At 62.0% G+C, this 25,399-nt stretch overlaps 1 protein-coding gene across 2 annotated transcripts; it reads right to left on the bottom strand.

Moving 5' to 3' along the window:
• Positions 1-9,282: 9,282 nt before the first annotated feature.
• NSUN2 (NOP2/Sun RNA methyltransferase 2) lies at positions 9,283-25,183 on the bottom strand. 2 transcript variants are annotated; one of them, XM_037529638.2, is made up of 19 exons: positions 25,055-25,183; positions 24,821-24,978; positions 24,285-24,389; positions 21,397-21,502; positions 21,132-21,203; positions 20,466-20,550; positions 19,540-19,732; positions 17,969-18,043; positions 17,180-17,310; positions 16,643-16,716; positions 16,119-16,249; positions 15,706-15,802; positions 13,481-13,662; positions 13,289-13,381; positions 12,702-12,837; positions 12,247-12,327; positions 11,979-12,117; positions 11,120-11,159; positions 9,283-10,576 (listed from the first exon to the last, which is right to left on the bottom strand). In XM_037529638.2, the coding sequence occupies exons 1-19, from the start codon at positions 25,160-25,162 to the stop codon at positions 10,318-10,320; spliced, it is 2,265 nt and encodes a 754-aa protein (XP_037385535.1). In that variant the 5' UTR covers positions 25,163-25,183; the 3' UTR covers positions 9,283-10,317. The 2 variants fall into 2 exon arrangements, with proteins under 2 accessions (XP_037385535.1, XP_037385534.1); XM_037529637.2 differs by having other exon boundaries at positions 10,496-10,572; positions 25,055-25,162.
• Between the last annotated feature and the right edge of the window lie 216 nt (positions 25,184-25,399).

Below are 25,399 nucleotides of genomic sequence, written 5' to 3'. Positions count from 1 at the left end.
CCCTAGTTTCGTTTCGGGACAAAAAACCACAAGACTGGGGTAAAAACCACAAGACAAGGGTAAACGAAACCTAGCTTGCACCATGAGAGCTATCCAATCAGGGTGGACCCTGCCCCAGGTGTGAAAAGTCCCCACATCCTGTCAACAAAGTACAAAACAGCTGGTTGCTCTGGGAGGGGGTCCCTCTCTCAACCTGGTGAGACTGCTGTGTCAGTACTCCAGGCAGAGCTGGGCCCTAGCTTACGCTAGCAATAAAGCCTTTTTGCTTTTGCATCTCTGGCTCCGCGTAGTCTTTGGGAACCCTGGACGGAGTTGAGGCGCCAACTCCTAACAATGCTACATGTAATAGATAAAAGCTTGCTCTTCTGTCTGTATCCCAATTTCAATTACAACAGTTGGGGTACTTTTCAATTTAAAATCACTCTTGATTTTTAGTAAGAGTGCTTAAGCTGTTTCTACCCATCCTTATTTTGCTTACAAAATTGTTCTTAGGAATGGTGTTAAATGTTTTCACTGAGTAGACACATTTGACGGCCTGACTTTTCTCCTTTAATGTGTTGATATAATGAATTCTGTGCATGGTGGACATCTCCACCAAAGTATTTATATTAGTTATGTAAGTTTTTTGAACCACAGAAAAATAGCCATCTCTTTTTATGACCCAGAAGAATTTTCAGGGGAAATTTTCAAAGGTTTTATAGCCTTTGTAGAGCTCAAGTGAGACCAGGGGTCTCCAACCGCAGTCAGTGTCTAGTATGCAAATGTGTGTTCATTTCCTACTTCTAGTCTTTCTGCGGTTTAGTCTTTGCCCCCAGGCTCCGCCCAGAACCCAAGTCTTCCTTTTCACCCCTCCTTGTGGGCAGAGGCCCCCCTCCCGTCTGGCTCCTCAGGGTGGGTCTTTCTTTACTGGCCTTCTGGAAGTCCCCGCGTCGCAGTGCATGACCCTTCCTGCTCTCCACTGTGCAAATTTCCCTACTTCTTCAGGTGTGCTTTGCTTTGCTTTTTTTAAAATTGTAAAGTGGCTTCTAAGTATGTTTCCTTCTTCTTTAACCAGAAGCACCGGAGATTAAACACTTTGCTGGTGGCTTCCCCCACCGGTGTGGGCAGGAACTGTTCTCCTTGGTGTGGTTTCTAGACAGGCCATAATTTTCCATCCACTCTCTTCTGATCCAAGAGCATCAAAGAACGTGCTGCTTATTCCCAAGACTTTGAGTTGTTTATTATTAATTTTTTGCAACGCCCTTAGTTTATGATCTAGTGCGCAGCCACTGCGCTTTCATTTTTAAAATATCTTTCAGGCAAAATAGCTGTTTTTATTGGTGCTCCCCGGACCTTTGAAAAAACGTAAATTGCCCTTCCAAAGGCCCGCGGCGTCCACCTGCTGCATGAGGCTCCCTGACCGCGTGTTCAGTCCTCGCGCGCGGTCACGTCTGTTGCCTGTCGACGTAATTCTGACAACGTGGCTGGAAACCCCGAGGCACCTGCACCTCGCCCCGGGCTCCTCTCACCCCCAGGCCCGCTCCCCGGCGTGATGACCGGCCCCGCCCAGGCGAGACCTCTGTGGGCGCGGGGTCGGGGGCGGCCCGCGGGCGCCCGGCCCCGCCACCCAGGTCTGCACGGGGGCCCGGCCCCCGGGTCGGCTGGACGGCGCCGGCACGACGGCCACGCGGGGTGCGGCTCCCCCCGCCCGGCTCCGCCCGGCCCGCAGGCGTCTCCGCTCGGGGCGCCGCCCACCGCCCGCGGCCGTCCGCTGCCGGCCCCTGCCCCGCGCCGTCCTCGGGCCCGCGTCTCCCGGGGGGGGGCACAGGGAGGGCGGGCGGCGGGGCGCGCGGGGCGGGACACGGCACCCCGCGGGCCGCCCGGGAGGAGCCGCCCCGCCCCCCGCCCCCCGGCCCCCGCCCGGGACAGCCCCGCAGCCTCGCCCGACGCCCCCCGGGACGCCCGCCCCGGCCGCAGGCCTCACGGCGCGCCGCCGCCTCCTCACTGCGCCTGCGCCGCCGCCCCGCGCCTCCTCCTGGGCCGAGGCTCGTGCCCTCTGCCCCCGCGCCGCCGCCCCGCCCCCTGACGCCTGCGCCGACGCCCCCGCCGCCGCCGAAGCCCCGCCTACCTCCTGTCCGGCGTCGAAGCCCCGCCCACCTCTGCTCCGGCCCCGACGCCCCGCCCCCTCTACGCCTGCGCCGACGCTCCGCCCCATTCCTGAGCTAAAGCCCCGCCTACTTCTGCGCCGGCCCCGACGCCCCGCCCCGACACCCACGCTGAGGCCCCGCCTACCCCCTACTCCTGCGCCGAAACCCCGCCCCCGACGCTGTGCCGAGGCTCCGCCCGCCCCGTCTCCTGCGCCGACGCCCCGCCCCTCTCCCTGCAGGACGCCCCGCCCCCGCGGACGCCCCTGCGAGCACCCGGCCCTCGGGCCCCGCCGCCGCTCTGGGATCGGGGCGCCCCCGGGGGTGCGCGGCTCCGCGGGCGCGGGCGGGAGTGAGGCCCGGCCGGTCCCCCGCGCCGCCTGGTCGCGCCCCGGGCCCGCCGCGCCCCGCGGGCCGGCCGGGGGAGGGGGGACCCCGAGACCCCGCTGGAGGCCGGCTGCCGCGGGGCGCCCGCGCGGGCTCTGCTGGGCGGGGCCGGGGCCGTGCCCGCCGCGGGTGGCCAGGGGCGCCGCCCGAGCGAGGGGCGAGCGCAGAGGTGGCGGGGGGGAGGGGGGGACCCCAGCTCGCGGAGGAGGCGCCCCTCCCCCAGCCCGTCGCGGGGAGAAACGGGGCGCCGCCTCCTGCCCGCCCGGCCCTTTGGCTCGGCCACGGGAAGGGCCCTCGCGCCCCCCCTCCCGGAGCACCCCCGCCACCCCGCTGGGGAGCACCCCCCGCCGAGCGCCCCAGTCCTCGCTCGCCCCGGCGCCCACCCCCCGCGAGCGAGCCCGGGGCGCAGGCACGGCAGGCTCCGTCCATCCCACCCACCGCACCCCACCCACCCCCAGCCCTCGGTGGATCCTCCGTGTCTCCAGCGCTCCCCTGGGACCAGGCGCTCCCGCGTCCAGGAGGGGGGGACGGGGGGAGCCGGCAGCCGAGCCCCCAGGCCCCGCCAGTCTCTGAGCTGCGCTGCGCTGGGCCCTCGGGTGTCTCCGGGTCATCCGGCACCCCCTCTCCTGCGGGCCCCGCGCCCCGCGCCCCGCGCCCCCCTGCATCCACGCAGTCAAGGCTGCAGGCGACGGCCACGGAGGCGGGTGGCGCAGAAGCGAGGAACTCGCCCTCCTGCAGTGAGGCAGCACCAACCCCAGTCTGAGCGCCACAGGGAAGGTGACCCCCAGGAAGAGCCCCCCAGCTCGCCAGTCACGCCCTCAGGGAGGAGCAAGAGGAACAATAATGCAGATAAAAACGATAATGACTTTTTTGCTTTAAGTCACTGAGCTTCCGGACGCCGGTTGACTCAGCGTGACAAGCAGGACGGGCGGTCAGTGGTCAGGGCTGCGGGACAGGCAGCCAGCAGGGGCCTCCTGCCCTCAGAGCAGCCCCCCAGCTGCTCCGCGCCCCTGGAGCCAGCCCGAGCGCCTCTCGGCAAAACCACAGTCCTCTGCACGGCTTCCATCACCTCCGGCAGGCGCCACTCGGCCTCCCCAGCGCGAGCCAGAGCGAGGAGCGAGATCAGTCACGGGGCCTTTAAATTGTAAAATATCTGTTCTCAGGGCGGGCCCCGGAGGCCCCCCCCGACGGATGCCCGGGCGAGTCTGTTCAGGCTGCTCGTTACTACAGGGTTCTCTGCCAGGTTCGTTCTTTGACCGACGTAAAACTACTCCAGGACCCAGTAGGTGAGCCTGAACAGGCTGCTTTAATAAGTGATAATTAAATAACTTCAATGTAGGATACAAGGTAGCGTGAAAAAGCAGGGAGTGCGTGAGTGACATCGAACTCGGCTGATGCGCCCCCGAGAGCCGCTGACCAGGCAGCGTCACAGCCTGTGCCAGAGACGTGGCCGCCGCAGCCGAGGGGCCAGGGCGAGGCGCGGGGAGCAAGGGGCGGCAGAGCGCGAGGGAAGCCGCGTCCGTGTTTGCCTTAAACCCTTAAAGTTTTGTCTTGAAGTTTCTGTTTCTGATCAGAGCAGAGCTGACGCGCGTCCGGCCAGGGAGGGGGCTGGTCTCGGTGTCTCCTCCAGGCGGCCAGCGCCAGCAGGCACGGGGCGGGCTCACTGCCAACTTGGGCAGAGGATGAAGAGCTCGGAGCCCCGGTGCTTTTCCGCTTTGGTGCTCTCCCAGGTGCGCCAGCGGGAAGGTGGGCACGGGCTGGGCAAGGGGTGCCGGCAGGCAGGCAGGCCACCGAGCCTTCCCGCCCCCAGGGACCTTTCACGCCTCTGGCTGCTCCCATGTCACCTGTGGCCCTCATCCCCTGCCTTTAGCCCCGCCCCAGGCTCAGGTGTGTGCTCACGTAGGCCCCCACCCACGCTCCAGGTGTCCAGTCGGGCGTGTGTGCCCCGCGCCCATGCGCCTGCTGCCGCAACATGATCAAGGCCACAGGTGATGGCCGCGGAGGCCGGTGACACAAAAGCCTGATTCATTACCCTACAATGGGCCACGGGAAATTTCCAGCTCCATCTGCTGGACCATCTCCCAGGAGCAGTCACCCAGTGACACCCCGCCAAGCCCTCGGGTGGGGGGCCTTGTCCTGGGGGCCCTGGTCTATCCGGGACTCTGCTCTGAATGCGGCTGACCTGCCAGTGTAGACCAGCTGTGTCTTAACGACGCAGCCTCACACTGAGACGCGGCCTCTGCTCGGGGGGCCTGTGCCCCTCTTCCTTCGGGTCTCGGGCCTCTGCCCCTCTGCCCGTCAGCGTGCGGGCGTCCAGTCCAGAGGGCCCCGTGGTGACTCTGACGGGGACAGGCATCCTCCAGAGAGCTATTTGGGGCAAAGTCACGTCTTTATGAAGTCCACGTCTGAGTGCGAGCAGACTTCCCGCCCATGATTTGGGGCCCCTGGCCTTGCACGTGCGGGTTTTCTGTGAACCAGTTTTACACGTGAGAGCCTCTTAGATTCGTTCCACAGCGCCTCACAGAGGCTTTTTCTATTACATTTTTGCTATTGACATTTGGAGGTCAATTTTATTACACTCCCCTTGCTAAACGCCTATTTTTCTAATCATGTGTATAGGCTTTTGTGTTATCTCTGCAAGAATAATATCGTCTGCAAATAGTGACAAATTTCCCTCTTTTTCTATCATAAGCTATTGATTCCCTTTTCCAGCCAATGTTAAAAAGCAGCATGGAAACATCAATATCTTTGTCTCATTGCTGAGTTTGAAGTGGATACATCCATGTTCCATCGCTACAATGACTTGCATATTTTTAGGTACCTTTTAGCAGGTTAAGAACGTTCACTGTGACCCCTAGTTTAGTAAGAAACTTTAATTTTTCACATGAATCATTAACTTTATCAGATGCCTTTTCAACATCCACTGAAATGATTTTCTCTAAAACCAATGACAATTTTCAAATTTTCTAAGAATAAATCTTTCTTGCATTTTGCAGACAGTTCCTGGGTATTGATATTATCATTTTAAACACTCTGGGGTTCAGTTTGCGGACCTGAAACTTGCTCTGTCCCACCGTGGTTTAGCTTTGGCTCCCAGGTCGTATCCGACTCCTAAAATGGGCAAAGAACACTCCTCTCATTTCAAGTAATTTTCTGTGAACCTGGTCATCGCAATAAGCAAGAGGGGATTCATAGAGAAATGGGAGGGGAGTTTTATAAGTTATTAAGGTATGAAAAGGCATCCATTTTATGAAATGTGACTCTTTCAATGTTTCTCAACCCTGGCTGCAAATTAGAATCACCCAGAGATCTTTTTTAAAAGTCCCTGTGACAGGCGCACACAGGCCAATTAGGTGAGAATCTCTGGCTTTGGGTCCAGCCACTGTGTCTATTAAAATTCCCTGGCAAGTCCTGGCGCACAAGGTCTGGGAACCCCTCCTGGGAAGCAGCCACAGCTCCCCGCCTAGTCCAGGCCGTCCATTCAGGACCACCTGATGCAGGTGATCGTCGAGGCATCACCCCAGGGAGAACCTGGACCTTCCATGAGGTAACCAAGGTGTTGATCTCAGCACCAACAACACCGCGTCACCGCTCAGGGAAATCTGCACAGCCCCAAGAAAGTTCTACGGAGCCCGTGAGCAGGGCCTGGGCACGGCTGCCAGGAGCTGCCTGAACATAGGCTGCGCAGACAAGCCGCAGAGAGCCAGGTTCGCTGCTCTGTGTTGAAGCAGCGCTTGTTCTCCTGGCTTTTCCAGTTTCCCCCTCTAGCCTGTTCGAAAAGCATGGGAATTTCTCATGTGAAAAGAAAAAAACACGAAAGCTAATGCTTACATAGTAGCTGCTTGTTTTTAAGGTCCTTTCTTCGCCAGAAGGAAAAGCCCACGTCCTCAGCCCCGATGTCTGGGGGAGTGTGGGTGTGGGGCGTTCGGAGCCCAGGACGAAGATGTCAAGTTGGGGCAGAACCGGGAGCTGGACGCTCAGGTCCTGCAGGGGACGCTCCCACCTTGTGAGGCCCAGAGGGGGCCTTGCCTTCCCCGTGAGCCCAGCGCCCCCCATCCAGGCAAGTGGCTCCCCCAGCTTCACCTGTCATGGACAGACAGATGCAACAGAACCACCTCAGCTATTCAAGAGTGAAGTTTCCAGCAAAGCACCTTTTGGTTCAAAAGCCGCCCCAGCAAATGTTCACTGCCAAAGAGTATATGTTCTCGCTTTGGGGGAGTCCATTAAGCTACGGGGCGTCCCAGGGCCGAGGACCCCCAGTATGGGCCGCCGTGCTGCTAGGGCGAGCCAGAGGGAGGAGCTGTGAGGACAGGTCCTTGGGAGCCAGCAGGGGGACCAGAGGTGGAACACGCCAGCAGGGTGGGGTGAGACGCCCTCGCGGAGTCCCTGCAGATGAGGACGGCCCTGGAGACCGGAGCGGGCCCTGCTCCCAGCTCTGCAGAAAGCAGCCCCAGCCGCAGGCAGGCTGAGGGTCTCTGGGCCCACTGACCCTCTGAGGCCACCGTCGTCCCCTTACAGGTGAGGCGCAGGGGGCATGGAAGTGGGGACACATCCTCAAATTCACTGTACCCCATGTGCACCCCTGGGCCCGCGCTCAAACCCACGCACCTCCAGGATTCCACCTGCGGGCACTGCCACCCTGCTTCCCCACCCCACCACCTGCACACCTGGCCCCTACCCTCTCTCCTCTCCCGCCAGCACCTCTCCAAGCCTCTTCTGAAGGCCGGCACTGACATCCGACCCCCCCCCCCCCCAGCCTCGGCCCATGCCATCCAAACAGCCACAGGCGGTTCTGTAGCCCCTGCCCCGGCCGCCTGCCCCTGCTCGGAACCGCTGCCTGGCTCCCCGGGACTGCAGCTCACATGTCGTTCTCAGAAGACTCTTCCCCAGAGCTCCTTGGGTGGGACGCAGCTTGGGGACGGCGGCGCCAGCTGCCCTTCTGGGGCGGGACCCATGGAGCTCATCCAGGCGCTGAACTGAGCGCAGAAACAGGCTTGGTTGTTTGAACTCAGTTTCCCCCTCGCGTGGTAGCCCCAGGGTGGCAAGCCCCGTGGCTTGAGGCTCTCCAGCCCGGCCCTGCCCACCTGGCCCACATTCAGACATCCCTCCCAGCAGCTCCTAAGAGCTCCCGAAATGCGTGGGGCGCTCTCCACCCCGGCCTGCCGGCCCCCAGTGAATCTTCACTCCGTCTGGGTCGGCTCTGCCATTCTCTCGTGTTCTCCCCGCACGCTGTCCTCTGCCGCCCGTATAGCCTCACCCTCCAGGCCCAGGTGCGCCCACCCACGCAGGCCCACCTCACACCCAGGTGTCCACCATCAGGCTGCGAGCCCCGTCCAGCTTCCCAGCGCCTCCCGCGTTCAAGGCCTCAGGTGACTCCAGAAGCCAGCGGCGCAGAGGCCTGAGCGTCTTCACTTACCGGAACACGGAACATCTTCATTTTCACAGATGCTTCTGGAGGCCTGGCTGCTCCGAAGATGCCAGGAGCCCCTGCAAGGTGCAGGCAGCGGAAAGGGCCGTGCCAGCGCCCAGTCCTAAGGGAAAGGTCCCCGGAGCCTGGCTCCAGTTGCTGCCTTCACTTGAACATCAAAAACTGGGTCAAACAAACAATTCCAGGCCTCCGGAGCTGCTCTTTCTAATGCGCCTGTCTGTCCCGGGCACCCCCAGCACTTGGGGCCGGGAGGCCAGTGGCCTGCACCCAGCTGCCAGAAGAACCACCGGGCCCACACCGAGCCCACCGGATCCCCTGGGGGAAGGCCGCTCAGGTGATTCTAGTGGGCGGCTGCGCTGGAGACCCGCTGGGTTGGGTAATCATTGGGGGAACTAGTTTAATGACGTACCAGCTGGAATTCAGGGGGTTTCATTGAAGGGGTGTTCAGGAGTGGAGCGGAGCCCTGCAGGGAGCGGGATGCATTTTGGAGACATTGGTCGAATGCAAGAGGGGGAGGCGTGGCCGGCTCCCAGCACACGGTCACCAGGTGAGGGTCTAGGCGCCGGGCTCCCAGGGGCAGGTGCTGGAGCAGCAGCACGGTGCAGAGCTGCGCGTGGGCTGCCCAGCAGGGCCTCCCCCCAGCTCCTGGGCACATGGCGGCGACGCGGGGTGTCCTGGAAGCTGCAGTCTTTCTTTCTGAGGCACCACAGGATTCAACTCTGTGACCTCGCACCCTCTCAGGTGAGAAAATCCTGTCGTGGTTGTGTTAAGAGAATGAGCATCTCTTTTTTCCCCTGGAAATTTATGAATGAAGTGATAGAATGTCTTGGGTCTGCTTTAAAATCGTCTGGGGCACGTGTGTGCCTGGGCCTACGTGCGTGTCTGCAGGCGGGCCGGGGGCGCGGGGACACAGACTTAACCAGGTTGCTTGTGGGGCGGTGGGAGCTGGGCTGCGTGAGGCTCACGGCCCCATTCTCCCCACTTCCATATGCTGAAAGTGTGTTCCTACAAAAATCCTGAATCAATCAAAAGCCCGAGGGTGACGGAACTCAGAGCGAAGGATGAACAGCCGCGCTCCGCCCGCGAGGGGCAGGAGTGGGGTGAGAAGGCGCCTGGCGGGGCCAGCCTTGGGCCGGCGCGCTGGACTCTAAGCAGAAATCCGGGAGGTGGGGGAGGGGGACGCGCGAGGCGCGGGGCCCGCTAGTCTGCTGTCGTCTGCTCCGGTGTTCACGGACACGTCGACCCAAGGCCGGATCATCCTTTTGCCGGAGACCGCAGCGGCGGAGGAGCCCCTGGGGCTGAGCGCGGCCGATGAGCGCTCACCCCTGACGCCCGCTGGCCACAGGGATGTCTTCTTTGGGAAAATGTCTATTTAGGGTCCTTTGCCCATTTTTCATGGGATATTTGGTTCCTTGCTATCGCGCCAGGTCCTGACGTGCTGGATTTGAAGCCCTCGTCAGATACTGGGGTTTAGGTGTTTTCTCCCGCCCCAAGGGTCACCTTTTCATCTTGCTGACTTGCTGAGGTTTTTGATTTGATGCTTGATTTTATTTTGGCTTTTGTTACCTTTGCTTTTGATGTCAAATCTAGAAAGCCGCCCAGGCTGACAGGGAGTTGGCTGCGGTTTCCTTTCGCCTCACGGTTTCGGGGCTTACACACGTGTCGTCATCCTTCGGGGCTCGTTTCTGTGTCGGGTGTGAGAGTCACGCCTCATCCCTGCGCCTGCGGCAACGCCATCTCCCCGAGACCATTTCATGAGACTTTGCTTCCCTCGGGAGCACCTTGGCTTGCCGAAAGCCCCGCCAGCTGAGATGCAAAAGCCCCACGGGCATGTCCTCTGCACTGGCCCCAAAGCAGGCCGGTCCTCCTGCCTCCCAAGGCGAAACGTGAGCCTCGCACAGGTGTCTCATGAATAACTCTTTATTTAAACTTTCCAAGGATCCCAAACCCCATTTAAAAATTAAAATTGCAAAGCACCCCTGTAAAAGCAGAACACCCTCAGCATTAGTATCCCACGTCAAGAGACAGCTCTTCCTCGAGAAAGCGCGTTTCTCCCTTTCCCACAAGGCACAGAAGTCCGCGGAGGCCCCGCGTGGAGCCCCCCACCGCCCGCCGCGCAGCTGACCATGACAGCAAGCGGTATGTTTCCCGACGACTCACAGGAGTTATAGATTCTCTCTATAAACAAAGACCGATATAGGCAATAACAGAAGGGACCTGAAAGCTTCTGCCAGGAGCAGGCCCTCGACGGCCAGGCCCAGCCCGGGGACGGCACGACCAGCGTCCCCAGCACGAGTGCCTGCCCCGCCCGCCGCTCTAAGACACGTCCTGTGAGGCCAGGGCCCTGCGTCTGGCTCTGGACACCAGGATGGCTTGGCCTCACCGGGCCGGCGTGGCTGGGTCCCTGCCCGGGCTGGCATCCGGCTCAGCCTCGTGCAGGGCCTGCTCCTCCCCGGTCCCGGCGTCAGCCGTGCTCCCGTCGGCCGGCTCAGGCGCTTCCTTCTTCTTTTCGGCTAGCGCCTCGAGCCCCATCATCCTGAGGTAGTGGAACCGCTCATTCTTGGGCACAAAGGTCCGGACAGAGGCCTTTCCCCGCCATCCGCACATCACGATGGGGCACTGGAGGGTGTCGGGCTGCCTGCGACAGACGCCCTGGTGAGCCCCCGCCCCTAGACGTCCACGCGAGCACCTCGAATGGACGTCAGCCCCTCCCTGGTCTCCCCTTTGCAGACAGCACCTGCTCAGCTCAAACCCCAGCAGCCGCTGCAGCTGCGCCCGCCCTCCGGCCACAACCCCCACCAGGCACAGCCTGCGGGCCACCCAGGGTGCTCCACCCCTGCTCTGCCCTCGGACAATGGGGCTGCTCCTCCCAGGAGGCCCGGGTGGGCATGGTCACCTGCTGGCTGTCCCTGACCCCCAGGTGGGCACCTGTCCCCCTATCCAGCAGGGCACCCCACAGCGGGGTGGAGGCCAGCCCCCTTTGGTGGCCCAGCGCTGCACTCCTGCCCAGGCGGGAAGCAGAACCAGGTCTCCAAGCTCCGTAGGGCAGGAACTGGGCATTTCCGGCTCTGGCCGGCTGGGCCTAGTGGTATTTCACAACCACTGCGCGAACAGCACTCCAGCCCTGCGCCCTTCCCCAGAATGCTCCCAGGGCGCCCGCAACCCGCAGGGCGCCACTCACGTGGGGTCCGGCTCATACTTCAGGACGATGCTGCCCTTCGCTGGAAGAAAAGCAGATGCGCGTTTGCCAGGCCCCACCTGTGCCGAGCCGCCCTCACGCACCCCAGGAAGGGAGCCCGCACGTAGCACTGGGGTGGGGAGGAGCCTGGGGCCGGTGCCCAGTGATCTGCCCAGGGCAGGACAGAGCGTCCAGGGGCTCAGGGGTGCCACGCAGCAAGGGCCTCGGCCGCGGGGGTGGACCAGCGACAGGCTGATTCTCAAAGTCAAGATTCAAGGAACAGGCTCCGTAAACCCCAGACAGCAAGAGCGAGGAACTGTCAGAGGTGCCGCAACCATCCAAGTGTAGGATTTGGCGGCAAAGCTGAGGAGTCGCAGTCACAGGTCCCTGCCCTGAGGCTGACGGCCACGCACATCATGCCCGAGAGGCGGCAGGAGCGCGGGCAAAGGCGAGGGAGCCCGCCCACTCGGCTGCAGGCACAGGCTTGCCAGGTTCCTGCCCGCCCAGCCCAGAGCACACGGATGAGACCGAAACGAAGCTCCTGGCGGGAGACTCATGTTGCCAGGGTGGCCCGACCTCGTGGGGTGACCCAGTGGGGATCATGAGACCCATGGCCCGCGTGGCTGGCTAGGAGCCCCGAGGGGTGGCTGGGGGAGCACGGAAGCCCCAATGGCCAAGCCGTGCAGGCTCAGCAGCGAGCCCGAACTGCCCCAGGCCGGGCTGTGGCCACCAGAGGTGCAAGACCCTCAGTGTGCTCAGGGCCCGGGGTCCTTGGGAGTGGCCACAGGCAGCAGGGGAGACCCGGGGCCAGAGGTGCCTGCGGACGAGGGAGGGAGGCCGGGCTGCACGCGGGGCTACTCACCCAGGTCCTTCACCTGGCTGAACGTCTCACTGCTCAGTTTTCTGAAGAACGGGTTCTCTTGGGTTAACAGAACTTTCACGTCTTCCATGGTGACGGTGACGATTCTCGAGTTGATGAACGGGTACAGAGTATAGATTCCCTGCGCAGACAAAGAAAAGGTCGGCATTAGGAGGTCGACTGCCGCCCCACCCGGACCCCGACACACCCCACCAGCCAGCCCTGGCGGCTGCGAGCCCCCGCCCCTCCCGCCGGGCCTGGCTGCAGTCACCTCCTGGGCCAGGCGGAAGGCACAGTCGAACTCCTCGCCGCTGCTGTTCCGGCACCAGACTTTTATCCCCGTGTTAATAACCTGGAGCAAGCGCCGGAGGACACGTGAGTCAGAGTCTGTGCCGGGGGGTCCAGGGGGAGGGGACGGGGACACATGAGACCCTCTGCAAGACCCTTGCTAAACTGGGTCCCGGCCCGTGGGGGAAAGGGTTTTGGTTCAAGCGGCTCCCAAGCGGTGACTCCGACCGGGCACCCCGAGCACCTGCCGGCCCCTACCAGAGCCGGGAGGAGCCAAGAGAAAGAGGCGGGACAGCGAAACAGTAGACGCGGGGCCCCGAGCAGCACCTCGACCCTCCCGGGGTCCCGTACCCAAGAGGACGCCCACCCCGTGCACGGAGGGGCGGGAAGGATGGGTGCTCAGCCTGCACCAGCCCGCGCAGGCGGGGCCCAGCGCACCTTCATCCGCTCGCTGTTGTTCAGCAGCACATTCCTCAGCTCCTTGGACACCATGTACAGCTGCCTCTTCTTGCCCTCCGCGGTCCGGGTCAGCAAGTTCGTCTTTGGGAACGAGGGATCCAGAGCGTAGAACTTCCTGCGCACCAGGCAGTGCGTTACATGCCCCACCCAGAGCGTGGCCCTGGCGGCCCAGCGCCCTGTGGCAGCCCCCTCCCCGCCGGGGCAGGGGCTGGAACAGGAACAGCCCCTCCCGCAGCTGCCGAACGCCCCCCGCCCCCATCAGCAGGCAGAGCCAGTCACCCACACGCCAGCAGGTGACTGGGGGGCAGGCAGGCGCCAGCGCTCCAGGACCAGCACCTGAGCACCCTCTCCTCCACCTCCGTCCTGCCCGGAGCCGAGGCCACGGCCTGGCCTACGATCTGAGGGCTCCTGGGTCCTGCCCGCAGTCGGGCAGCTCCCGTGGGACTGCGGCTCAGATTCACATGCAGCTCAGGAGAGAACCCCCAAAGCGCCCCAGCTCCAGCACGCAGCTAAACCAACCAAAAGCCGCAGCTGCAGAGCCCCCCTCCCGGCTGCAGTGCGCGTACTGAATGGGCGGGAACAGGGGGTCGTCCTCGGGAATAAACACAAACGGGTCTTCCTTAAATCCGAACAGCCTCATTTTCTTAGATGGCGGAGGGCTAGGAGGGAATCGGGGTGCAGTAACGTTAGGCACCGGGAGCTGAGCCCGTGTGCTGATGCCCCCCGCCCTGGCAGGTGATGCTGGCACCAGGACTCACCCGCACACGCCATCCTTCCGGTTTCCGTTACTCTCTGTGTCCTCGGTTCTTTCGGTCACGTCAGCGTCCAGCTGGGCGGCTGGCTGGCCATCAGGCGCCGAGGTGGGGGCAGCGCTTCCTTCTGTGGCCTCCGCTGTGCTGGGCGGCCGGGGGGCTCTGGACTCCGCAGACTCGCTGGGCGGCTGTCAGGGGAGCAAGCTCACTTGGGCTCCGCAGTCGACTGGGCATGGCTAGCACCCCACAAACACTTGCCCACCATTGACCACTCGTGAGGACACTCGCCTGCGAGATGTCCCCCACCAGCACCGCACGCCGTCCACTGCACAAAAGCCGTGGGCACCGCCTCCCCCAGGCTAAAGCCCCGGCCAAGGACTTGCAGGCTGTTCCTCAGCAGCGCCCCAGCCTGAGCGGGCCTTGATTCAGGACGAGAGCGGGGGATGTGTGGGGACGCAGCTGCACTAGCGCGGCCCCTGACGCCAGCAAGGGCTAAAGAGACAGTGCAGTGCTGCACCCTGCCCCGCAGTGACCCTCAGGGCTAATGGCTGTTGCCATGGTCCCTGAGGTCCGGCGTGGGCAAGGAACCATGCGCGCAGGGGGAGAACAGCAAACTCCCTGAGATGCAGAGAAGCCGAATGCCTGCCAAGAGATAACGACCACCAGACGCCGCCACAAAGATGGTTAAAAGAAATGCTGACCACCTGGAACCTTATCTCGCTTTCTCAAGGCCCACAAACTTTATTCTGCTACAACTGTCTCTCTAAAATCTTTCCTTTTTCTGGTCATTGATTGCTAATTAAAAAACATACGTAATTTAATAATTAGGCTAATGCAAATGAAACATTACTAAACACTGTGTAATAATAGAATTGTTAGTTTAATAATCTCTCTATTATGTGCTTGACTTTAGTACCTATGATATTAACTGCACTATAAAATAAATTCACCCATGACAATTAATTATGAGTAAAAATGAGTAGGTAATAGTGATAGTTAGTGCAACTAGAAAATAATTATATAGAACAGTAGAAAGAATTTATAGCCTGTCCAATTAGGAATGAGGCTAGGTCCAGATGTCACTTCGGACATAAATCACTGCCCTGTCAATTAAGCTAAGCCTATGAGCAAACCGATCTCTTTGATGTTCACTGTTCCTATGCCTTTAGAAAAACATATATATATACTGACCACTAGCTTAATAAAGGCGCATTCAGATTTACACTCTCTCTTGAAGTGTGTCTGTTTGTCATTTCTTTAGCCGAATCCCTGACCACCCTGCGCAGTCTCTCAACCCTGAGACGGCCTCATCGTCTACTGCTGTGCTGGTCCGCGGCAGCGCAGAGACAGTGCGTGGTCAGGAGGGCTGTTCCAGGGCACCCAGCGGAGCGGCCAGAGAGAAGACGAGGAGCCAGACAGAGCACCCCCTGGGCTGAGGGATCCTGCCAAACACACCTCAGAAGCTGGGACGGGACACGCAGGCCCTGCGGAGCTCCTGTACAAGGAGACACCCCGCAACAGCGCCCGGGCCGGAACTGGACAGCTCGCCTCCAGACGGAGGCAAAGTCCAGCAGGTAACGCCAGGAGAGGACTCCCAGGCCCGGGTCTGGAAATTCGGCTGGACGGCCAAGGCTCCGCCGACCAAGCTGGTGGTGGCGGGTGTAGACCGCTCGCCCAGACAGCAGGCCGGGCCTGGCCTGCCGGACTCCCGGCTCTTGTACCGTAGGCCCTGACAGTGCATCTAGCCAAGCCGCGGGGACAGCCAGCCTGCGCCTCAGCACCCCCGGCCCTCGGAGGCGATGCGCTCTGGGAGCGTGACAGCTTTCAACTGAACAGCTCACCAGCTCTTTGCTCCCCAGATCCCGGAAACCCGCCGGCTCTCCCTCTGCCAGTCACCGGGTTGTCCATGACGACACAGGAGACTGGTCAGTGCCTGGACAAGCGTGCCCAGCAGCCTCCATCCTGCCAGCAAGAGCCAGTGTGGCACAACCGCACACCCGTCGCCTGGCAGTGGTGAGTGCCTGCCTGGCACATCCCAGCAGCACGGCCTTGGGGCCCAGGGACCCTGGTGAGTCACCCAAACACTGCCTGTCCCACTTCCCAGCCTCGAAAGGAGGCTGCCTCTCAGACAGCCCACAGTGTAGATGGACACCCCACAGTCACACTCAGCCCAGCCCTCCCTCCACACGTCCCAATGACCCTGCGGGCCGCGCTGCGTCTGGAGCCGTCACCTTGGGTGGGCGTTTATTCCACGGCATTGAAGACTTCTTCACCAGCACAGCCACAAAGAACCCGCCGGTGTTCTGATGATGCGGTAATATTCTAAGACTTGAGAACAAAAATATGATTCACACATTCTAACTGACCCAACAGTTAACGTATCTTCTCGTATGAAGATAAAGACTGGGAGGGGTCAGTGATTGGGACAGTGCTGTCCTAGTGCGAGTTTCCACAGCACTCACTCCCAGATGGGCCAGCACGTGCAGGGGCGAAGCTGATGGTGCACCCAGAGCACTGCCAGCCGGGGTCTGGCCACGCAGGGCTACCTGTGCTCCACGCTTGCAGGAGCAGTCCCCCAAGGTCCTGCAGTGTTGAGCAGAGCCCCAAGGGCCCAGCAGGAGGGCAGGGCTGTCCCCAGGCTCACCAGCGCTCGAGGTGCATGGCCTGCAGCCTCTCGGGGTCCTTGGGCGGGAACATGGTGGGCCGGATCTGGGTGTGTCGGCTGTGGGGGACATCACTCCAGTCTGCAAACCACTGGCCATCCTTGGTCATCACCTGCAACACGAGGGCAGGACTGGACGCCAGCAGCAGAGGCCCAGGGCGGACACGTACATGCCCTCGGGCCTGGAGACAGGACGCTCCTTCCCCTCAGAGCAAGGAAGATGATTTGCAAAGATGAAAATGAGATGATCTTCTATCAACAAGGCCAAGCTCTTATAAAGAGCACTTTTCATGTGAGTCTTTTACCATTTATACATGTATTCATTTTTGAGGAAATAACAGTGTGTGATGTACATGCACGGAGGTCACACCCTTCAGGTGCATGACACCCCACCCCCCACCATCAAGGCAGAAGAGGGTGTCTGTCTCCATACCTGACCTTGAACTTGACCCTGGGCTGCACGGGGGTCCCTAACTTCCCAGGACCGCAAAGCCCGCTGGGCTCACCTTCCAGTGCGCAAGGCCAGGCATCCACTTGAGCCCCGGCAGCTCGGAGGACACGTCAGCCAGCTCCAGAGCTCCTAGGGCAACAGCAGCTGGGCTCACGCACCGCCTGGCGGGAAGGCGCGCACACGCGGCCGCACAGGGCAGGCTGGGGGCCACATGATTGCTGGCCAGTGCTGAGGCCACACGGCCCGCACCTGCGCCAGCTGTCCCTGCATGACTGACTGCGGGGTGTGGCGGGATGGAGCTGCGCCAGTCAGACAGGGCGGGGGGAGGGGTGTCATGCTGTACTGTTTCACCTCCCGGGACCTACAGCAGCGTGTAAGATGAACGTGGACATTTTCCGGCCAAGTCACTTTTCTGAAACACTTGGGTTCCAAAAGTGCTGTTTACGCAGCAGCGGAATGAGAACTGGCCCAACAGGCCAACCCAGAGACCACGGGAGCAAACGCCCGTGACATGCCCACCCCAGAAGCACCGTGGGCGGCTGCAGGCTGCACAGGGGCAGGGACGGCCGATGCCCACGCAGGCCGCGCTCACCTTCACTCTTCTCCAGCAGCGCTGCAATGACGGCCTCATCCTCGATGGGGTTCAGCGAGCAGGTGGAGTACACCATCCGGCCACCTTCTGCCAGCTGCTCGGCGCCCCGCGTGGCGATCCGTAGCTGTAAGCTAAGGGCCAGAGGTCACCCGGGCCAGCGGCCAAACGGGCAGCCTCGTCGGCCTCCACGTGGGGCGCGGCCAGCAGCAGAGCGACAGACAGGCTGCAGCCCGACTGAATGCCTCTGGGCCGGGAGGGGTGTGGCTGTTCTGTCTGGGCCAGTCTTTACCTGTCAGGACACCCCGACCAGACGAGCGCCAGGGACACAGCAGCCCCAGGCGGTGGACGCTGCACCCCCCCCCCCAGGCCGCGACCCGCAGCAGAGGCGCCACGCCCCCGTTAGGGGACAAGCACGAGCCCTGCAGCTGGAGGACGGCGCAGTCAGGCCACGGGCCAGGCCTCCTTCCCTCCACTTGCAAGAATTTCTCCTGTTTTCTTTAATGAACACTTTTCCCACATGAAAGAGGCCAATCAAAACACACCTTCCAAGAGATTAAACTGTCAGGCAAAACAGTTCAGCACAAAAGACAGAAAATGGACAAAGCTTAGCAAGACAGCGGGGGCTGGGCAGCCCAACCACGGGCAACGTGTACTAAGCATGTCCTGGTTTCACGAAAAGTGCTTTGAAGAAGCGCGTGCCCGGGATGGACTCGATCTCGCGGTGAGACTCCCACAAGCCCCTGCTTCTCACAAGCAAGCGAGCTGCAGCCCTCGCCCCGGCGCCCTCACCCGTGCAGCTGCAAGCTGTTCAGGGTGCTCCACTTCTTCCAGACGTCGATGTTCTTCCTCATGGTGCCGTCTCCACTGCAGAGAGAGATTCCAGAACTCAGAACCTCGCTGAAGCTGAGCGAGCGTCCCAGCCGAGCCAGATCGCGAAACCACGGGGAGCATCTGGACTCATGGAAATTCCCCCGAACTGCAGCCAGCTTTCCATTTTGGGGACAACTGTCCGTTCAATAAAAAAACAGATCTCACAAGAAACCACACCGAATATTTGGAAGCGAGAGTAATTTGCTTCCCTTTCAGAGAAACACTAGCAGAGGGAGGTTTCAGAGCCGGGACGGGGAACCGGGGGTACAGGACAGCAGACCCTGCTCCTCAGAAAGGGAGCTCACCAGCAGCGGCATCTGAACCGGAATGACCTGAGTAACACCCAACCTACACTCCAAGGGGATCCCACAGCAAATTCAATGAAGCCAATTCCATCTCTACGCCAGGACCTCCCCGCACCACAGCTGGGCGCCGCCTACTCCCCGCTGCTTGGCGGGAGTGACCCCGCGGACGCCAGGGACAGGCGCCCTCCGCTAGCTTCTGCCCATTCCCCAGCTCCTCCCCCCATTTTCCCTGGGCAACTCCAGAGCCTGTGGCTTTCTCAGTCACGTTTTGTTTTCCTGGCTGCCTGGCCATGCCCTGCAGGGCGAGGGGCTGCGGGAGGGAGAGACCCTGAGACAGGCCGGCCCCCGGCGCTCACACGGGTCCTCACTGTACTCAGCAAAGGAAGATGGGGGAGGGGGGGTCTGATCCAAAGTAAAATCAGAGAACTACACACTGAGGAGAAAGGGGCCCAATGGGGCCTGTGTCACTTTACTTCAGAAGGAAGCTCCTTCGGGAATTTTGAAGCAGCTGCAGTCGGGGCCACCAGCTGCGATTTTCACCAAGTCCTGCCCCAGCAGGGAGACCCCAGAGGGGCGAGGCGCAGGCAGGTGCCGCCCTTAGACCCACGCTGTGGGGCCGTCCTGAGGCAGCTCTGGGCCCCGGTGCCGCCCAGTCCACGCTCTGGTGGAGAAGTTCAGTGAGGGTGTGACCCTCACCCATCACCACCTCCGGGAGCTCAGCGACGCCTTTGGTTTTGCTTTATTCCTTCCGGAAAGACTCGGGCAATTTGCTGTCATGCCACGAAGTTCACAAATTAAACACCCACCACTTACAGCTACGACTCAGAGGGAGGGGCGTGTAGACACAGATGCGGGAGCTGCCCGGACCCGCTCTCTACTTCCGGGCTGAACCATGGGCCTCGCGCCCACCACAAGGGCCCGCGCTCTGCTGCGGGGGAGGGGACTGCCCTGCACGTCCACCACACGCTCAGGCGGTCGAGCAAGACCCTCGGTGCCCCCAGAGGGCTCACGCCGCCCCTTCTCCGGCGCCTCCGTGAGAGCCCTGTCCAAAGTGCCTCCGCATATCCTGGGTCTGCCCTGACCCGGGCCCCGACACTGTCTCCCATGCCAGCCCCACGCGAGCGGCCTCAAGGCGCCCTGGTTTCCTGGGGACAGGCTGGCTCTGGCCCCGCCCACTGCACACACCTGCAGGGGACATCGCACAGGATGCGGTCGTAGAAGAGGATCTCCTTGCGCCCGTCCACATCGATCTGCAGCCGCGGGATGCTGGACGCGTCATGGTTGACCACCATGATGCAGGGGCTGCCCAGCCGCTTGGCCTGGTGCACCAGCAGGTAGCAGCGCTTGTTGTCCACGTCGTTGGCGATGACAAAGCCCTCTGGGGACAGAAGACGGCCGCGGTCAAGGGGGCTGATCCCCAAACACCAGGCTGGCGGGCGAGCGGCACACGCCAACCGACCCGAGACGGGACCTGGGCTTGGGAGCTGCCGCGTGACGGACGCGGCCCTGATATGGGGTTCGGTCACCGGAGACCCCCAAACACTAAGGCCCGTTTGCTCATCGAGGACTCATGCGCACCAGCTACCAGGCCAGCGTGTCCGTGACGGGGAGCAGAAGCGCCTCGGAAGCCGCGTCTGGCTGGCTATGGGCTGCTCCCGGGAAATTCTGAACGTCATTCCCAGAACCCCGCTGCAGTGCCGCTGGGGACCCCGCCTCCAGTAAAGAGGCAAACCGCCCGACGACATCAACTGATCAGTGTCGCTCTTCACAACCGTGACAAGCATGGATCAGGGGGCGGGAGGGGGAGGGCCTGGCCTGCAGGTGGACTCTGGGGGGGAAAACTAAAGCTGGGGAAGCACCGAGAAAGCTTCTCAGCTACCCGGCGGGGGTGGGGAGGGTGGCGGGGGGGGGGGGGAAGCAGACTGCAGCCAAGAACACCCATCCCGCCTGCCCACTGTCACCGGGAGCCCTGCAACCTTTGCAGCCCGTCCGCCTGCCATGGCTGGTCACCAGAAGCCCGGGCCGCTGTGACCGCCAAGCCCTCCAGAGGCCCGGCTGGAGGCTACCAGCACACCGCGCCCCCCACCCACCGCTCCGGCCGCCCCGCGCACCTGGGAAGGGCACATTCATGTCCGCGTGCAGCATCTCGATCAGCTGCGTGGTCTTGGACCCCGGCGCCGCGCACATGTCCAGGATCTGGGCAGAGAGCCAGGGCGCGATCGTGTTCTTACGACACCAAACAGCCACGTTCACCTGACGACAGGCTTCGGGCCAGTCTGGTACCTCAGTTTCTGCTCCAAGAGCTAAACTTACTTCTTTACAGAATGACCCCCACATGGTGTACTGAGCTCACAGGGGCTCCCCGACACACAGCGCCCCAGCACAGCATGGGCGGCGGGAACAGAAGGCTCTGGTGGCAGGTGGGAGTGAGAGCGCCGCCGGGCCACCACGTGGGCCACCACCCGGGCTCTCTGCCTCCTCCTCATCATTGGGAAAGTGCAAACAGCAGCAGCGTGTACCCTCCCCGGGCAGCCATGACGAGGGAGCAGGCCAGAGTGCAGCACGGAGCTCTCGGGACACGTCCCAAGGAGCCTCCATCCGAGCCCGCGTCCCGGAAGACGACCCGTGCGATGACTGAGTCTCGGGACCCGCCGGCACAGGAGGGGCAGCGGCTCAAACTGGAAACCCCACAGGGCGACACCGCCGCACCGGAGCCTAGATCACAACACGACCAAGCACCCTCCTCCCAGCCGCGACGAGGGCCGGCGCGGGCGCACCTTGTGCTGGGGGCGGGCGCCGAGCAGCAACGGCGGGATCATGCTCACGGCCTCCTGCCGGCTGATGTTCCCCTGCGGGCAGAGACGACTGGCGTCAGCCGGGGCGCGCCGCCCGCTGGGGACGAGACCCCGTGCAGTCTGCAGAACGCAGGAAGCGGAAGGCGAGGCACACCTGGGGACACCCCTTCCCCCACGGGCGTGGCTGGGACAGAGCACGGGACGCCAGGACTTTGAGGAAGCAGCGAATCTAAAGAAATCTACTTACAGACTCGGTTTCGCTAACCAGAAACTGGTGAAACTTTTCCAGTTGAGGAGACTTCCTCAGGATTTTCCGACTCAAGTTCGTGTGCCACGCCAGCTCCTCGGGGTACCTGACCGAAGGAGAGGAAGCCCTGTGGTCAAGCCTGTCACGTGCTAATGCGTCTCGCTGCCAGGAGCGCCCTGCAGGCCCCGCCCCCGCCAGCACAGCCAGCAGCGCCCCACGCACAGGGGGTGCGTGCACACAGGATGAACACGCTCGTGGCCGGGTGAGGAACAGGGAACCGGCGCTGGATGCGGGAGTGAACAGAGCCAGGGCCTGTCAGGAGAGGCCATCTCAGGGACAGCCACACCGCTTTGCGATCTGAGCGAATGGGCAGCAGAAGACGACTCGGGGCCTGAGGTTTCTGGGTACGGCCGACTGCCCAGCCCAGGGACTCGCGGCTGCACTTGCTCCCACCTGTGCCCGGCCTGTTTCTATTGCCTGCTCCATTCCCTCTCCCACCCACGCCCTCACTATCGCTCCCCGAGACACAACACTGAGAGCAGGTCAGCGACGCAGTGATTAAAAGCTATGAGAATCTTTTGATCAAAACCCTAAAATGAGTCAGTTTAGCAAGACAGGAAGGCCGAGAGGCCACAGACTGAACACGGAGCTGCTGCGGCTGCCCAGTGAGTCTTCTCGAGCCTGGGCCGACCAAGCTCCTGGGGTGGAGCCACACGCCAGCTGCCACTGGGAACAAGGCTCCGTCAGAGTGAAGCAGAAAACGTCAGGCTGACCTGTTGATGAGCCGATGCCGGGACAGAGCCCGAAGACAGACAGTTTCAGGGAACGGCTGAGAAACCTCTCAAGGATCAGCTGGCTGTGCCCCTTGCTCCAGACAACAAATACCCTGCTGCCTAAGTACCTGGGGCCGGACTTCCAAGTGCAATCTCCTCGGGGCCCCAGTGCCCAGAGAGAGCCTCCCTCCTCCTCCGAGCGCCGCTGCTTCCCTAGGGAAAACCTGCCGCAGCAAGGTCAAGACCACGACGGGCAGGAGCTTGGAAAGAGATTCCAACCCTCGTGGGTGACTCCAGCTGGTGGAAATGGCAAAACCAATCAGAAGTGGAGCCTGGAGATGTGAGCCAAGCCACCCCTACAGGGACGTCTCGGGGTGACCCTGTCCAGCTCCGGAGGTGTGGAGAGCGAGGGAAAGATGATCTGCGCACAGAGTCCTCTGTGTAACACCCTTGCAGAAGACACGGCACCCAGGCCAGAGGCACCTGCCTCTCCCAAGCTACACCTCACCATGCTGCAGGGGTTCAGAATGTGTGACCCACTTCTGTATTCTGCGCGATCTAGAAAACCAGCAGGAGCCATGGGGGTTGCCTGGCCCCCCGACCTGCTGAGATTCACAGGTGCCCCAGCCTTGACATGTGCCTTTGAGCAGGCGGTGGCCCCACGCCACCATCCTGGGTAATGGGAGATGGCGATTATCAATGCCCCAAATCTCAGCACGCGGCTCACACCCCTCACCCGTGCGCTGGAAAACCAGAGCACACCACAGCGTGGAGAAGGACGGCCAGAGCCGGAGTGATCGCCTGTCCCTCAGCCACACCGCCCTGGGTGGGGCGGCGCCGTGCAGGCACCTGTGCCCAAAGCCGCGCAGTGAAACAGGAGGCGGCGGGGGAGCGTTCCAGGGCCAACCAGACGAGAGCGTAACCATAGCAAGACGGATTCTCCTACTGGCTGGAAACCACAAGGCTGTGCCTGAGCACCTCTGGCCCTGGGACTGCACGTTCCTGCTGGCCACACCGCGGGGGTCAGCCTGACCCTCTGAAAAGCAACACGTCTACGCACCAGGCCCAAGACCTTCCCGGTGAGAGGAAGAGGCGAGCAGGACACCTTGGGGACAGAAAGGGGACAGACGACCGACTTCGGGCAGCGGTCCTGAGAGTGGGCCCACACCTGTCCACGGGGGGAGACTGCCTAGCCTCGGGGTCACCCCTCAGTGCAGTGGCTGGAGACCCCCTGCCTTCCCACACTGCCAGCACGGGTCTGTGTGACCCAGGATGGCCGTCTAGAAAGAGAGTTGCTTTTCTAGTGCCCCACGTCTATATCACTCAAGCTTTTAAAACCAGGCCAAAAAAACTTAATTAAAAAAGTCAGGAAATGTCTCAACTCAGACGTGTCCTCGTACCCCAGAAACACATTCTCTAATGACGGCTTCGGCTCTGCTCGGGCCAGGTTCTGATTTCATCATTTGGTCATTTAACGCCGACTCAAGAAGCATATGCTATGTCTACCCCTGAGCTGGACACTAAACTTCCAGATGGCCAATGTGAGGCAAGCAGTCAAACCTGGCCTTAGTTTGCGATCACTAGGAAGGACCCAAGCAGCAAAGAGCACATGAGACAAGAGTGAAAACCTCAACAGCTGCAGGAAATGCCAGTGAAGCTCAGTCTTTATAGTCATTTAAAAATGTACATGCTCTTTTTATGAGCCGCCTCAATGTCTCAAAGCTGCTGGTGTGAAGTGTGCAAGTGAAACAGTGTCACAGTTTCTATTTCTAAATTAGCCCAGGGCCTGGTATGTGAGTGTGGCTGGGCACAAACTGGGCACCCTGGCATTCCACAGGCCCTCCCTACGGCAATCCTGATGCGAGAAAACAAAGCGGGGAAAAACTTAATTCAGGGAGTCAAGGGCACTGCAAGTCTCGTGAGCAAGATCATACAACTCCACGCCGCAGCATCGGGAAGAACACCGGAAAAAGGGCAGGAGACTGTCAAGTAAGTTCAGGGTCTTTCATGCCAACAGCAAAGGCATCGCCAAGAATCGTACTCAAGTGACCAAGGCCAACATCCCAGAAGCGTCCTCGGGACGAAGCCTGGCCATGCCCGCCTGGCCATACCCACCAGCTCAGGGGCTGAGGCATGTCCACCTTCTGCCCGTCCACCTCCAGGTCCTCCAACTCCTTGAAGTACTTGTTCTTCAAACAATGGAGAATCTCCTTTGCGTGGCTAGTTAAAAACAAAAAAACAAATTCCACACCGACCTGGGAAACGGATTCCATTCCACGGCCTGTGGGCTGCAGCCTGCAGGCGCATCACACCCACGACGCCGTAGAGGAGAGGGGCCGTCCTTCCCACGCGGCCCCGGCAGAGTTTCAACAGCCCCCCTGCTCGATCCCGGAAGGCGGTGACGAGCTGAGCGCAGCACCTGCACCCCCAAAACATTAGCCCCCAGTTGCATTTTTTATTGGCCCCACCTCGCAGAGCCAGGAGGACACACGCAGCCCGGCGGGCAGCGGCTCGCGCGCAGCCTCGGCCGCGCCAGACTCCCCCGCGCTCCGGAGCGCAGTGTCCGCGGCCCCAGCCCGGGAGCCGACCCTTCCCGGGCCCTCGGGCGCCGGGCCCCGGCCAGGCCCCGCCCGGGCCCGCCGCGGCCGCACCTCTTGTAGCCGGTGATCCTCAGGGTGGCCGGGAGCGGCTCGCGGAGCGCGCCCATGAACTGGTCCCACTCGCCGTCGGGCACGATCCTGAGCTCCTGGTAGTAGTGCTCGAACAGCTTGTTCTCCTTGACGATCTCGGGGTACCCGCCTTCCCAGCCCTGCGCGGGGAGCGAGTGAGCGAGCGGGCCCGGGCCCGCCGCGGGGGGGGGGGCGCGCGGGGCCGCCGGCTCCTACCGCGTCCTGGCGCGTCCTGCCCGCCGCGGCGCCGCGCTCCGCGCCCGGGGGACGCTGCTGCTGCTGCTGCTGCTGCTGGAGCCGCCGGCCCCGCGCCCGCCGCCCCATGGCCCCCGCGGCCGCGCACGCCGCCCGCGCCCCGCGCCCCGCCGCCGCCACTTCCGGGCGCGCAGGCCCCCGCGCGCCCGCCGCCCGCCTGCGAGCGCCGCCGCCCGCCCGCGAGCCCGCCGCCGACCCCGCGGCCACGCGGGCTCCGGGGCGCACGATCACGAGCCGGCGCGCGGCGGGGACGTGGCTCCGCGGGCCCCCCGAAAGCCTCGGCGCCCACCCCGCTTCCGCGCCGGC

Source organism: Talpa occidentalis, unplaced genomic scaffold, assembly GCF_014898055.3.
Source record: "Talpa occidentalis isolate TD23 unplaced genomic scaffold, MPIMG_talOcc4v2.1 talOcc4.6, whole genome shotgun sequence".
Classification (NCBI taxonomy): domain Eukaryota; kingdom Metazoa; phylum Chordata; class Mammalia; order Eulipotyphla; family Talpidae; genus Talpa; species Talpa occidentalis.
This window is presented reverse-complemented; position numbering and strand designations above follow the sequence as displayed.

Coding starts and splice junctions, on each gene's coding strand:
- NSUN2 (XM_037529638.2), bottom strand. CDS start 25,162: ATGGGGCGGCGGGCGCGGGGCCGGCGGCTCCAGCAGCAGCAGCAGCAG. Junction 24,390..24,820: donor AGGATCACCGGCTACAAGAG/GTGCGGCCGCGG, acceptor GTTTTTAACTAG/CCACGCAAAGGAGATTCTCC. Junction 13,382..13,480: donor CGGAAGGATGGCGTGTGCGG/GTGAGTCCTGGT, acceptor ATTCCCTCCTAG/CCCTCCGCCATCTAAGAAAA.